General features: G+C 39.9%; 1 protein-coding gene across 2 annotated transcripts in view; it reads left to right on the forward strand.

The window, feature by feature from the left end:
- Positions 1–14,536, forward strand: part of PRKG2 (protein kinase, cGMP-dependent, type II) — a 98,819-nt gene that overhangs the window by 47,309 nt on the left and 36,974 nt on the right. The window contains exons 9-14 of one of the 2 annotated variants that reach the window (XM_003790052.1): positions 787–855; positions 4,830–4,928; positions 6,289–6,355; positions 8,312–8,448; positions 10,637–10,726; positions 12,795–12,936. In XM_003790052.1, coding sequence (XP_003790100.1) covers positions 787–855; positions 4,830–4,928; positions 6,289–6,355; positions 8,312–8,448; positions 10,637–10,726; positions 12,795–12,936 — 604 coding nt within the window. Of the gene's footprint in view, positions 1–786; positions 856–4,829; positions 4,929–6,288; positions 6,443–8,311; positions 8,449–10,636; positions 10,727–12,794; positions 12,937–14,536 lie in introns of both variants that reach the window. The other variant, XM_003790051.2, reaches the window with a different exon arrangement.

Consider the following 14,536-nt stretch of genomic DNA (forward strand, 5'->3'; position numbering starts at 1 on the left):
AGCTCACAGCAACCTCAAACTCTTGGTCTTAAGGAATTCTCTTGCCTCAGCCTCCCGAGTAGCTGGGACTACAGGCACCTGCCATAATGCCTGGCTATTTTTTCATTGTTGTTGTAGTTTTCATTGTTTTAGCAGGCCTGGGCTGGGTTTGAACTGCCAGCCCCATGTATGTGGCCAGAGCCCTAACCACTGACCAATGGACATCGAGCCTGATTTCAGATATTTTAATGGAAAATATACATTTTACACTCCATAAGATGAAACCATTTTAGTATTTATTTAATTGAGTGATACGCATACTGCACTGAAAATACTTTCTTTGGATTTTATGAAGTGTTTATGATAAAAAATAATTTCATGATTGGCTTATCATCATATGTGAAGTACTTTACTGTTTTCCTGATATATTTTTCTGATCAGTTGATTTCTGTCTTGCCTCCTTGTTAATCAGGGATTCTCCTTTGGTCAGGGAAGAGCTATCTTATCCTGGCTGTCTTGAGGCCCAGAATGAGATTCCACAAACATCTACAGTCACTTATTCCTCTGTTTCCAGTGCAGTAATCTTCTTCTTAGAGTTCTTTGTGTACAAAACCTTTACGGGGACACATTTTAAATCCTTTTGTTGAAAGGGGTCGAGTATAAATTCTGATGTAAATAAAAAGAGCCTTGTCTTTGGAGAGTTGAAGTGATGGCTGTGTTTTAATACAAGGTAGTAGATTCCCTAATAATAGCAGATGTTTAATGTCTAACTGCAGTAAAAATTGACTTTCCTATTTTTGTTTGCAGCGATGATGTCAGGTCAGCTAACATTATTGCTGAAGAAAATGATGTCGCATGCCTGGTTATAGACCGAGAGTGAGTATGCAGGTGTTGGTGGAGAAGGCAGGCTGCTGCCACCTTCCAATACTTGGCCTTCTGTTACTCGGAGGACTGATCTCTTTTCTCATTCATCACCACTTGGAAATGCTGGGCACTGCTCCGCTGCGAGGACATTCTATTAAAATTCATGGGCAGGAACAGGGCCTTCTGATCTGAATCTGTCTGTGGCAGTGGCAGCTGCTGGCTGGCTAAATATTTTGTGTGCAAAGTTTGTACATGAATATCAGCAGTAACCTGATTTAAATTCTGCATCTTTCAGAGAAATAAGCTGATTAGTGTACTTGTGGATTATTTTTCCACACAACATAGTAAACAATTTCATAATTTATGTATTAGATTAGATGCCCTTAGCAGTGAAAAACATTTTGAACAAAATGTCTATCAAAGTATGAAACTCTTAACAGCTATATTGTAAGTGGTATATGGTCATCATTGATCTCTAATTGCCTTCATTATTTTTCAAATTAAGTCTTGTTTTATATCTTTCCCTTGCCTTAAATTATGTTTGAATCTGGCCCCTTGAATCTCTCATGAATCAGTTAAATATTTATAGGTTATCTACTTGATGCAATAAAGGAAATCCAATTATTCAAAAGTTAGGCCATCGTCCAAGAGATGTCGTAATGCAGTCAAAGAAATAGAGCAAAGTCCTATGCAATAATAACAAAAATGATGAAATGAGAAGAGGTATCATGAGGGATGTATATTTGACTGACAATTGGATATAACATTTATCGAACATAGAATCGTAGAGATGTAGAACTGGACAAAAAACTTCAGAGAATTTAAAAAACTCTTTTACTTATTATTTTTTCAAGGTGTTGCCGTGGGGAGAATGCCATGGCATGACAGCTCACAGCAACCTCAAACCCTTGGGCTTACATGATTCTCTTACCTCATCCTCCCAAGTAGTTGTGCCCCCACAATGCCCGGCTATTTTTTGGTTGTAGTTTTCACTGTTGTTTGGTGGGCCTGGGCTGGATTTGAACCTGGCAACTCCAGTGTATGTGGCTGTGCCCTAGCCATTGAGCTATAGGCGCTGAGCCTAAAAAACTCTTTTTATTATAGAAATTTCCAAACATATTCAAAAAGAGATTGGTGTCATGTACCTGTAATGAAAGATTAACCATTTTACCAAATTGTGCCTGATCTTTACCCCTTCTGCACACCCAACCCTCTTCCTACTATTTTCAAGCGAATTCCCAAATATAAAATTATTTTATCTACACATTTTGGTAGTATTTCTACAAGCTAAGTATTACTTGTAATGCACTACCACAGTAATATTACCAGGCCTCCAAAGCTAAGTCGAATTCTTAATGCCACTCATTCTTTTGCCTTCTCGGTGCCTCTGGGATGGAGCAGCTCCTGCCCAGCTCTCTGACGCTTTACGGTTTTACACCACTTGCCTCTGGGCTTCCAGATCGCGTGTGTGCAGAACGACAAGCAATCACCATGCCGCAGAGTGGTGCAGGGTTTATTTTCTTTTCTTAGGATAAAAATGGGGCTTATGGAATTATGAGGGTTTTTCTAGAAAAAAAATAGTGGAAGTCATTCCAGGTGAAATAAAACTTACAGGCAAGGGTCCAGGCCTAAACAAGCACAGAGGGTGTTCCGGTAAAGCTAATCTTTGGATGCCAACTCTCAAATGGAAAGTATATCAGTACGATATTGTCTGGGTAATGCACCGTTCTGTGTGTGCGTCCCTTAAGGTGGGTGCAGACACTGAGGAGCACTAGCCGTTGGTCAAATCTTACAAATCCGTCTGAAATTCTAGGATTAAGAACAGGAGAGAAAGGAAGAACCTTCTGTTTCTTCATTGTAATTGTGTACATTAAGTGCGCACGCGTTCATGCAACGTTGTGTGTATTTGTAATCCATGAATAGGATATAGTGGATTTCTATAGTTTACACATTACTTAGGAGTTTAGAATTTTTAGATGTTTAATTTATACACCTTTAGTTGAGAGTTGATGATATATAATGAATTGAGTTCAGCACTGTGATACTTAAAAAGTTCCGAGAATTTATTGTATGGGTCAGAGAGACTGAATATCAAGCATGACTAGGTTGACCTACATCCTGAACTCTGTGGGATAATTTGGATTGTGCCAACAAGTTTGTCATTAGCCCCACATTTCAGTCTGAAAGATTCCTGTGTAGATGGTAAGTTATGTGATCATCCTCGTCATGACTTGTAGACTAAGGATTAAGAGCCCATGATAATATTCCAGCAGCATCCTCAGACCCTTATCATATCATTATTCACACCTCCATCGGTGTGTTTAAAATCTGCTTTCTAGATGTGTGAGCTTGGTGAATACAGAAGCACATAACTTCTTCACTGCTTCTGCAGTGCCAGCCTCTGCCACAGCCTATAGGACACACTCATCAGATGGTCCTGAGTAAAGGACACCCACCCTTATAATGCATTATAGTGACTGAAAGCCTGGGCCTTTTTATTTCTCTTGTCTTAATTCACAATTAAAAAAGAAATTCTTAGGATGAATACGTATGATGTGAGAAGGAGAGTGAAAGTTTGAGTTGTATTTCCTGTATTTAAATGTGATAAAATGTGAAATAGTGGTATGGCCAGAGCTCTAAATGAATGGGAAATGCAATTTGTGAGATCTCTGTCATCGTTTGACTAATGGGATGAATCCCAAATTGTTTCATTATCCCTGTTGGGATACAGCCTTGACTTTAGGAGTAATTAGTGGAGACCAGTGTCACTTACCCTTAAAAAATAAGATATGTCTACAACAAGGCTTCAATTAATTTAAATAACACCACATGCAACATAGTGGCAAAGTATACAATACATACAAATAAAACAATGTTGAAGTAGTTTGTTTTTAACTGAACATTTCAACTATGGTAAATTATAAAATCTATGGCAATATTGTTTTACGATTCCATACTTCACAGTCAACACAAGTCAGCCACAGAACGGCAGAAAACCCTGAGAGCAGATCTGGAGGGGGGGAATGGAGAGTCCCCAGCACCATCGTGTAATGATATGCACCAAATAAGTTAGATACAGACTGGCTGCCCCGTAAATGTGGGTGGAGGCTGGAAGTTGAGACAGTACAGTATTGAGATGATTCTGGTTGATTCGTTTTAGGTATTTCCAGGTAAATTTTTATTATTTTTTTATTCTGCTGGGTGCCACATGATTACAGTGTTACTCAGGGGATTAAAACATGGCCTCTACTTTATAGTAGGCAGGAAAAATATCCTAAGAATCACAGATCAAGGTAGATTATTTGATGTGGGAGTGGGAAACATTAGAAAGATAATGAGGAAAATTATCCTTTCACTGTTGAGGAAGTGGGTTACTTTTTCTCATGAGCAGCATAGTATGTTAGAATTCTCACAGATGGTGGACTGGGGACCGGGATTTAGACCAGGCCCGTAATCAACGTGAGGGGTAAGAGGGGTGAGATAGTGGCTGAGCCTCAGACACAGAACCACTAAGGAAAGGTAAAAATTTGTGGGTTAATTATGAAGGAGTGTGAAATGGGGAAAGTTATTTAGATACAAAGATGAGATCAATTTTATCCCTGATTTTAAAAATAAGTAGCTTATTTGATTAAACAGTGTCAGGGGAATCTGTGACTTGTTGGTTCAGTAAACAGATCAAGTAAGACTATTTCCTTTCCACTGTCTTCTTACAGAAAACACAAAAGTCATTGTTGAGGAAGAAACCTATTAAAAAAAATGTTTTCTATTGTCACTGATAACCCCTTTGTCTTTCGTAAACTCAGAAGATTATATAGCATCTAATATTAATAATTTTAATATTACAGAAACATTCATATTCCATCACTTATTAAAGAACAATTTACAAAGCTATGAATAAGCACACAAATTGTGTTTTAGGAGCTTAGCAGCAATGTCAAGTTGCCTTGGAAACTATCAGCTCAGAGCATTGTATTTTATCTATTTAGGACATTCAACCAAACTGTCGGGACATTCGAAGAACTCCAAAAATACCTGGAAGGGTATGTGGCGAACCTGAACCGTGATGATGAAAAAAGACATGCGAAGTAAGTGAGAGGCCGTCTCCTGAGCTGGGCGTGGCTTCTGGAAGCTGATGAAGAAAGGCGCGGGGGGTGGGGGGGGGCGTAGGGGGGGCAAGTGGGGAGGGGACTTGTGTTTTGGAAACTTTTAATATGCCTTCACTAAGACTTTTAATTGTTCTTCTACAAAGACAACACAACTTACTGCTAAGATGGGTCCTATTCTTTTTTTTTTTGCAGTTTTTTTCTTTTTTTGGCAGGGGCTGGGTTTGAACCTGCTACCTCCGGCATATGGGGCCGGTGCCCTACTCCTCTGAGCCACAGGCACCACCCTAAAATGGGTCCTATTTAAGTTGATAAGTAGTCAGCTCCGTTATTTTGAATGATACACAGGAATCTTAGGGAGAAATGTTCTAATCGGAGGCTTTAGGAAAGGGATTTTTTTACATTACCTTAGAACTTAGTTCAAAAGAACTTTAATGACTGATTACAGGTAAAGAGGAGGGTTATATTATAATTTTTCAAAATATAAGGGAGCTATTCCCCAGGGATGTGTGTGTATGTGGAGAGAAGGAGGTTGGGAAGAGCTTTAAATGTACTGACAGTGATTAAAAAGTTTTTTTTTAATTTTCTAGAAAACTCTATTTTGAAATTATTTGATAAGACATTTTTTACAGTGCAATATTAAGCATGTATTTCACAGATAGTGCTATTAAAGGTATACAGTCAAAATTTCTTAAAAACTGAATCAGAGCTTTCCATCTGCACTTTATAAGTTTGGCAAATTTGCAGTTTTTATACTGAAAGCCTTTTTTGGTAACAATTTATAAATACAATAAATACATAATCCAGAGCAGGAAACCTGAATTAAAAGAGAAAAAAGGTTATTTCCAGACAACAATACTTCAACACAATAAAGTAAGAAACGTATTTTTCATATTTCAGAAAGCAATTAGTTACTTTGGTTCAGTCATGAAAAGCTTCAAGATCTGGCAAAAGTAGCCAACCCCAGCAAAGGTTCTCAGGGTGCAGTCCCCTGTACCGCGGCCAAGCAGGTCGCTCTCTGTTTATTCCCTTTCCATGGAGTCCTTTCTTGGTTTGTTTTAACAGCTTTATTTAAGTATATTTTAAAAACCACAACCTTCAGCCATTTTATCCCTCACTTATTCAATTTGACATTTGTCTGTTTCTCGGGGTGTGTGCGTGGATGTATTTCAAGTTTTGTGTTTTTATGTTATATGGCTTTTCTCCCTGCCTGAATCTGATCCTGTAAAGTGGAGGCAGCCTTTGTGGCAGCCATGGAAAGTAGCTACAGGCAGAAATACGAGTGGAATTTATGTCTGCCTTGACACCTGCTTGACGAAGGGTGTTCTTTTCTCCTGCCCAGGCGTTCCATGTCTAACTGGAAGCTGTCCAAAGCACTCTCTCTGGAAATGATTCAGCTGAAGGAGAAGGTGGCCAGATTTTCCTCATCATCCCCATTCCAGAACCTTGAGATTATTGCAACACTGGGCGTTGGTGGGTTCGGAAGAGTTGAGCTTGTAAGGGGTTTACGTTTCAAGCATCTGAGAGAAGCCTTTTGACTTTTTTTTGTTTTATGTTCCAGCACCTCTTGGAGGAATGTATGAATTGTTATTGCTATCTTAAATGTTGCTTTGAACCGAAACTCAGAAAGTAAAATGTTCCCTCTGTGTAGTGAGTAGCGGCAGGTCTGTGCTAGACGGTGATGTATAGAAATTAGCTCGTATTTCAAGCTTCTTATGTCACGTCTTCTGTGTGTTATTTTCTGGGTAGTAATTACCAGTGAATGTGCCAAGTGAGTATTTCCTAAAGGAAACATTAAAAAATATATTTTCCAACAACAAAACGTGCGTGTGTACACACACGACACATTCAATCTCTGTACAGTAACGTTAAGAATGTGTCGGACAGAAATGCTATAGAAATGAAATCTTCAGTGTTACAGTTATCATCCTTAAATAACCGTACTACCATGTCTGTTTTTCACTTTCATTATTCTATTTTGGGGTTACTCAAATGTTTATATCAAAAGAAAAAAAAAGAGATGAATTCAAGGGGAGATCTGAAGAGCAGCCTCCTGTGTGTTGATGAGGATAGCTGGAAGCTCACTGCCTGATTTCAACTCTATCTTCCAAATCAGCACCCAGTAGCACAAGTGCTAGTGTTACTATCCGATCAAGCATTCTCGGGAAACCGTAGAATAGAGATCTGTGACCTTACCGGGTACGGATGGTTCTGAACCCTTCGCAATTACCAAGTCCTTCTTTGCCCCTCAGATTTTTTAAGGATTCATGGTACATTAACTTTGGGGAATTATGCTGACCCCTCCATCTGCTAGATGGCCCAAGGCACTGGCAGATCTGAAATGCTGTCAGGAGACTCTGGATAACACACTTCACACCCAGTCTGCATTTCATCTCTGATGGGTGAGGGGGAAAAATGGTTCCTTAATAGGGAAAAGAATATTTGTTATGATTTTTTTGCCATATGGAGCGATAAGAATAATATCCATCTGCAGTGGTATTTTTCACCTCAGATTGTGGCAAAAGGATTGAATTAACAATGCTGAGACCTGTTTTCCTAGATAACAATAATTGGAGCAGTAAATCCACCATTGATTTAAAAGTCACGGCAGCACTAATGGCAGACGTGAGCAAAATACGGGCGCAGATGTGTCTGCACAGTCCCGTTGTTGTCGTGTATGATGTACTGATGGACTTCAAAACCAATCCCCCCAAAATAATTATTTTAAGATCTTTCTTTCCTTTTAAGGGGAATTTCAGATTGTGCATATATAGTAATGCTCTCCAAGAAAAATTTCTGTTCTAAGGGAAATATCCTGTATCTGCACTTTGAGGAGGGTAGCCTCAAGCTAGGCGTGGCTGCTGAGCTTTTCAAATGTGGCTACTTCAGCTGGGAAACTGAATTTTAAATTTTAATTTACTCAATTGTAAAAACCCTTGTGCGATTGATGGCTCTCATATCGGATAATGCAGATAGAGAATTGGATATACTTTGTTTTGTTTTGAAAATCAAATAAGTGAATAATAAGAAAAAAGAACTTGGGGCAATTCTGGTCAACATTTTTTGTGGTATATGTCAACACTGATAGATTTCTAAGCATTGAATCTCCTAACCAGAATTTTTTCTTAGCTCAGTACGAAACACTGGGTGGTCGTGTCCCAGATATATGAATTGTCTTACAAATTACAATAAAAGGGAAGTGTGTACCTAATGGAGCTCATTTCTCAGAGGGATACGTGATTAAAGCTTAATGTTTAAGTGTGAAACGATTTCAACTCTCACTAATTAACATGTTTTAGATAGATAGATATTGCAAACTTTGCCTGGTACGTTAATTTTGAGGGATCTTTCCATTTCTTACGTAGGTTAAAGTGAAAAATGAGAATGTTGCTTTTGCTATGAAGTGTATAAGGAAGAAGCACATAGTTGACACCAAGCAACAGGAACATGTCTACTCAGAAAAGAGGATCCTGGAGGAGTTGTGCTCCCCATTCATCGTGAAGTAAGTGAGCACGTTGGCTTCCAGGACGTACGATTTTAGGCTCTTCTTTTGAAGGTTTTCATGCAAGCAGACAGACAGAAAGAAGAGGACGAGGAGGCCACACTTTGAATTTGCCATCCCGGGCACTGCAACAGCAACTTACAGTGTTAGACGTTTGAAGTCTGGGCTCGGAAGTTTTTCAGTTGCTTTTTATTCTTGAGTAAAACTCACGAAAGTGTGTGCGTGCACGCGCACATATGTGTTGAGACCGTGTGATTACAAAATTACGGAGAAATAATTTGAACTGAGTATTTTATCTAGACTTAATGCAGATTCAGGAATAACTGAGAATTCACAAGACATCCCTAGTGACTGAACTGACGTTGCATTCTTCAGGAAGTGGCATTTGGGCACACGTCTCTGGTCCTGGTCCTAGCAGTGATGAGTACCCAAAGATCCATCTCATAATAGTTATTCTTTTTTCTTTAGTTATCACTGGGGTTTTGAGAAGAAATTTAAAGTGTCATAGGCCACAGATCTCTTCTGAATTCATGGGTTAGTGTCTTATAGCAGCTTATGTTTTCACATATGTTTTAATACCCCAAAGTATATTTTTCTCCTGGTGATGCAAAATGTCCCTATAATAACTGACACTCTTTTTAATCCAATGCTTTGAAAGAATTTTTCATCCATATGTCTAGACCTATTTTTTTAGTTAAGATTAAAGGAATTCTGAACACAGGCAGTTCTGGCATTAGAGAGTCATCAAATTATCTTTATAATGATGGTGTTCCCAGAATGTCCTTTTAAAATTAATATTTCATTGACAAACTAGGACGAGTAGCTGTAGGCATGGATTTGGTTATTTACTGTCTTATTTCCAGGTCTTTGCAAAGTGCCTGGAATATAGTGGGGCAATAATATTAAGAATAAATATTAATGACATTTATTAAAAAATTAATATGTACCAGGTAGTCGTCCAAGCTATCTGTGTGTATAGACAATCATCACATTTACCATCAATAAATATATGTGTATGTATATATACTTATTTTATATATATATAAAATATTTGATGAATATATTCCATCACTATTATGTAAATAAATAATATATAATCAATAAGTAATCAATTATATAGATACACACCCTTGTATATATATAAATATATAATATTGTATTTTATATGTATTGTATAGTCAATGAGAAGACTGAGGTTGCACAGATAATAAATGTTCCACCTGGGACTGAAACAAGGGTGGTTTGGTCACAGAGGCCACGTTCTGACCACTTCCCCAGATTGCTTCCTTTCTCTGTCCCTGGTAAAGTTGCTGTGTGGTCTGCTTCATCCTGTGCTTGGTGCTAGGGAGTAACAGAGCTGTCTTGATTAAGACCCAGGGACTTTCATCCAGTGTTGAAACGTGCTGCCCTGTGCAGGCACCTTTAGGACAGAGGCTGCCATTGCCCCTGCTTCTGGGAGGGTCAAGGCCTCGAGTTCTAGTAGTTCTCTGGACACTGGTTAGGTGCAGAGAACCGCCTTCCCTGGGTGATGCTTTCTGCGGAGATGTCTGCATCTTATGACTGTAGACAGAGTACCTTGAAGCTGAGGCATGGGTTGAAACTGAGTCGTAGCCCAAATCTCCCTCTGACCAAACCCTTCCTTCCTCTCCTGACAAGGGTTGTTCCCAAGTGCCATGCTCACTAGTCCCCACTAATTAATTATGGGTCTCAGTCCCAGAGTCTATCTCCAAGGGAATCCGACGTCAGGTAGCCAACTAGAGGCCACAGACGTGGGTATGAAGAACTGTTACCCAAGGCAGCTCTTAACGGTGATAGAAGGACAGGCCGGTGGCTTGTTGGAGGAAGGACAGGCCATGTTTTGTAGGTAAGATAATGAGTGGCCTTATTAGGAAAGCAGCCTTGGAACATGGCCTTGCACACAGGATAAGGCTTCGACAGTAAAACCAAGGTTAAGAAGTTCAGTCCGTGGGTAGAAGGAGGACAGTCTGAGTGAAAGAATCCACATGAGCAGACACAAGGCCTGTAGGAAGAGCAAAGAGGATTTGGCAAGGAGCCCAGGGTAGCTGTGGGATAAACGGAAGGGGATGAGGGTCATGGTCCAGAATATTATGATCACGGTCTTGAGCAACTTTAAAGGGTTTTAAAACTGGGTTTCTAATAATAACTGTGTTTTTATCTTTCTTCACAGATTATATCGTACTTTCAAGGACAATAAATACGTATATATGCTCCTAGAGGCCTGCCTGGGGGGAGAGCTGTGGAGTATTCTAAGGGACAGGTAATAAAAAGTTACAAACCGTAGCCTTAGTCTGCTCACTGCTGGTCAGGAGGATGCTCATTTAAAGAGGCAGGAAGGAAATCCGTAGGACATGACTGTAAGAAAATATCACTTAATTAAATAAAAGAGTAATGTTTTCTTAGCTACCATTATAAAATGTTGTAGGCACCCTGGAAGGTAGTCAGCGACATCCCTCTTCTGGGATTGAAGAATGTCAGGCTTAGAGAGAGTGGGAACTATTCAGTGTCACGTGGCTTGTATGGGGCAAAGTTGTGTATAAACCCATGTTTCTAATTCAAATCTAGCAAGAGAAGAAAGAAAAGTAGGGTGGGAAATGGGTAAGTACGGACTGAAACAGATGTCTGCAAAGATTCAGTTTTACGAAAGGGTTTGTTTCCACACAATCCAAACCACAGGTAATTACTGAGCACCAACTGTGGACAAGGCTCCATAGGGGCAGTGTGTGCGGACAGAAGGCAGATTCTCGATGGTATACACTTGTTTAACCACTTTACTCTTATTTAACCACAGAGTAAAATATTCATACATTTTCTCCAGTGAGTTTAAGAGTTCACTTGAGGAGGTGATTATGAAATTTTAAAAACAAATCATTGTTGAATGCAAAACTAAATAACAAAGAAGTTGCCATTTGTCATTAAATGCCAAGTGTGAACTACAGACACTAAGCTTGGGGGAGGGCAGAGAGAGAAAATGGGATGCTTGAAGAAGAAGAATTTGAACTAAACCCTGAGAATGAGAAAATTTGGGGAAGGCAGAAAGGCAGGGAGACATCTATATGGTGAAGGAGAGTTGGGCCACAGTGTGGGCTCTTTGTGGGTGATGGACAGAAGGGTCTGGGTAGAAGACAGAGCAGCAGGGGTGGGGAAGGGGGTTGGCATCACAGAGCGGGGCTGAGGCCAGGCCCGTCCCATGGGGTCTTACCTGGGCCAGTGCTTCTCAGCCCCGGCTGCACACTGCAGTCATGTGGGGAGCTTGTACAGAGGAAAAACACTGGGCCCTACTGAGAGGTTATGATTCACTTCACCTGGGATGGCATCCAATAAGTGATTTTTGAAAATGCTTCTCAGGAAATTTTAGCATAGATTCATGGTTGAAAATCTGTGACCTAGGCAAGAAAAGACCACTGAACATCTGAGTAGAAGACGAGTGTGTAGTTTAGAGTCTAGATGGATGGGTTCTGGGGTGGGAGGGAACCTGGAAGAGTGAGGAGACTTTCATGATATCTGTAAAAGCATCTCCACCTTTGCTCCAATAGGCAGATGTATTTAGAAAAAATTATTATTATTTTGTTTTTAGAAAAAGGGGTTCCCACTCCTTGTTAGGCACTGTGCTTAATCCTGAACACAATGCTGTTACGTCAGTAGCAAACCCATTTTGCAGGTGTGAACCGTGAGGCACAGAACAGTTAAACACCTTGCCCAAGTGGAAGAGCCCAAGTCACACCTAGTTTTCTTCACTGCAGAGCCACACAGTTCTGTGATACCAGGTAGCAAATCACCTCCACACTTAAAAAATTAGCACATAAAACAGTGTTGAGGGAATGAACTCTAACAAGAGCTCAGGGCAGCAGGCAGGAAAGAGTTATGGCCCCATTTCTCTGTGGGTGATGGCTACACGCTGTACAAGTAGGAAATTAAAATAATCACTTGAGTCACTTTTTAGTCAAACTGTAAATTATAAAAATCTGGTTCAAACTTTCCACTGAAACAGGTTCATTTCCTCTACATGCCTGATTTCTTTAAAAAGTCTTTGATTTTTGTCTATTCTGTATGTTTATGTGTGATTACTAGAGACAATTGGTGTAGACATTTTAATGTTAGTGGATTAAATTTAAGAATTTAATTTTAGTTCATGTTTGCATCAAGAAACCATATGACGCTTTATGATCAGCAAACAGTGTAATTCATGGGCAGTATAAAATAAATTTTAGTGTTGAGGTCCTGCAAAATATTTATACTGTACACATTTATCAGGACCATGATTGATACCCGGAATGGCGCTAAAGACATGAATCCTGACTATTCAGAGGAAAATGGTTTCCTTGCAGGGGCAGCTTTGATGAACCCACCTCCAAGTTCTGTGTTGCTTGTGTGACGGAAGCCTTTGATTACCTGCATCGACTGGGGATCATCTACAGAGATCTCAAGCCAGAAAACTTAATTTTAGATTCCGAGGGTTACCTTAAGTTGGTAAGACAAGTTTTCTTACTTACAGTGTCATACGAGGTATTCTGCACCAAAAATACAGCTTTATAATGGCAGTTTTCTTTTTAATGTTGGTGTAGCTGTTATTTTCACTTTGGTCTTTGAAGCTGGCACACCTAATATAGGAAGCAGTGTTATGAGTACATTATTTGGGGCCTAAGAATTTAATGATTCAACCATATCTGTGATTCCTACTGAAGATCCACAGAATAGTGTGCTTTAAAATTGGATTTTGTTGTTATTTTTGATTAATAATTTTAAAAATAATTTTTATTTCAAAATACTAGAGGGTACCAGTGTTTTGTTTTGCATAGCTGAATTGTATAATGCAGGACTCAGGGCTTTTAGCAGGCCTGTCAGCAGAACAGTGCACACTGTACGAAGCAGGTTTTAGCTGATGCCTGCTATGGACAGAAACTGGCTCTAAGGAGTAAGAAGCCCCAGTGCAGTAGCTCACACTGTTATCCTAGCACTTCGGAAGGTCAAGCAGGAGGATTGCTTTAAGGTTAGGACTTCAAGATCAGCCTAGGCAATGAAAATATAAAAAATGTTAAAAAATCAGCTGGGTGTGGTGGTACATGCCTATAATCCTAGCGACTTGGGAGGATGAGGCAAAAGGGTCTCTTGAGTCCAGGAATGCAAGGCTGCAGTGAGTTTTTATCATGCTACTGCAATTCAGCCTTGGTGACAGAGACCCTCTCTCAAAAAAAAAAAAAAGAAAAAAGAAAAAAAGGATAGCCACTGTCTACAGCAGGTGTCCTCAAACTAGACATTTATCTGGGTGTTTTTGCCACCGCTGCCTGTCCTGCTTAGCAGCCAACTCGTCCTGGGGCCCGCAGTCTGGTCCTCCAACGGTCTGAGGGACAGTTAACTGGCCCCCTGTTTAAAAAGTTTGAGGACTCCTGGTCTACAGAAAGAGAGAAGATAAACTTAGAAATGTCCATAGTGCTTTTTGAAATCGTTCAAGGTGGTTCTAGTGTGCAGCCAAGGTGGAGAGTTACATGACTGGATGGCAGGCTCTCTGGGGACAGACTGTCCTTGCTGCCCAGCTCTGGAGCCCACCCATGCCTCACGTGAATTCCCCTGCATGCTACACCAGAGAGGAAACTGCTCAGAATTGCACAAACTGCTTTCAGTGAGAAACTATAATAAAACAGGGTAACTGCCCCACTGAGGAGAAAATGGGTGGGGAGGAAGCCAGCCCACCAGCAGGGAGGACCCAGGTGGCCTTGCCCCAAGTCCCTTTTGATAGTACTGCAAGGGTATTAAACCACTTCTGAATTAGAAATTTACAAAGGTATTAACAGTGTCTCACCTCAGAACTCTCGTATAAGGAAATGAGAAGAGCCACCGTGTGAGCAGGTACTGTGTGTGGAGCTACTATCCTAAACCTTTTACAATTAACCTGTTTAACCATCTATAAAATAGATTTGTATTATCTGCATGTTATAGTAGTACAATTTAGACTTAGGAATCAAAGTTGTTATGTGTAATGGCTAAGAGATTTTTCTGTGTGGTGGAGACGTAAAATAAAAGCCCTTCTATGTGAAACCTGGCTAACTTCCAAGAAACATTCTCATTGATT

This window comes from Otolemur garnettii, unplaced genomic scaffold (genome assembly GCF_000181295.1).
Source record: "Otolemur garnettii isolate 467f Iridium unplaced genomic scaffold, OtoGar3 scaffold00039, whole genome shotgun sequence".
NCBI lineage: Eukaryota > Metazoa > Chordata > Mammalia > Primates > Galagidae > Otolemur > Otolemur garnettii.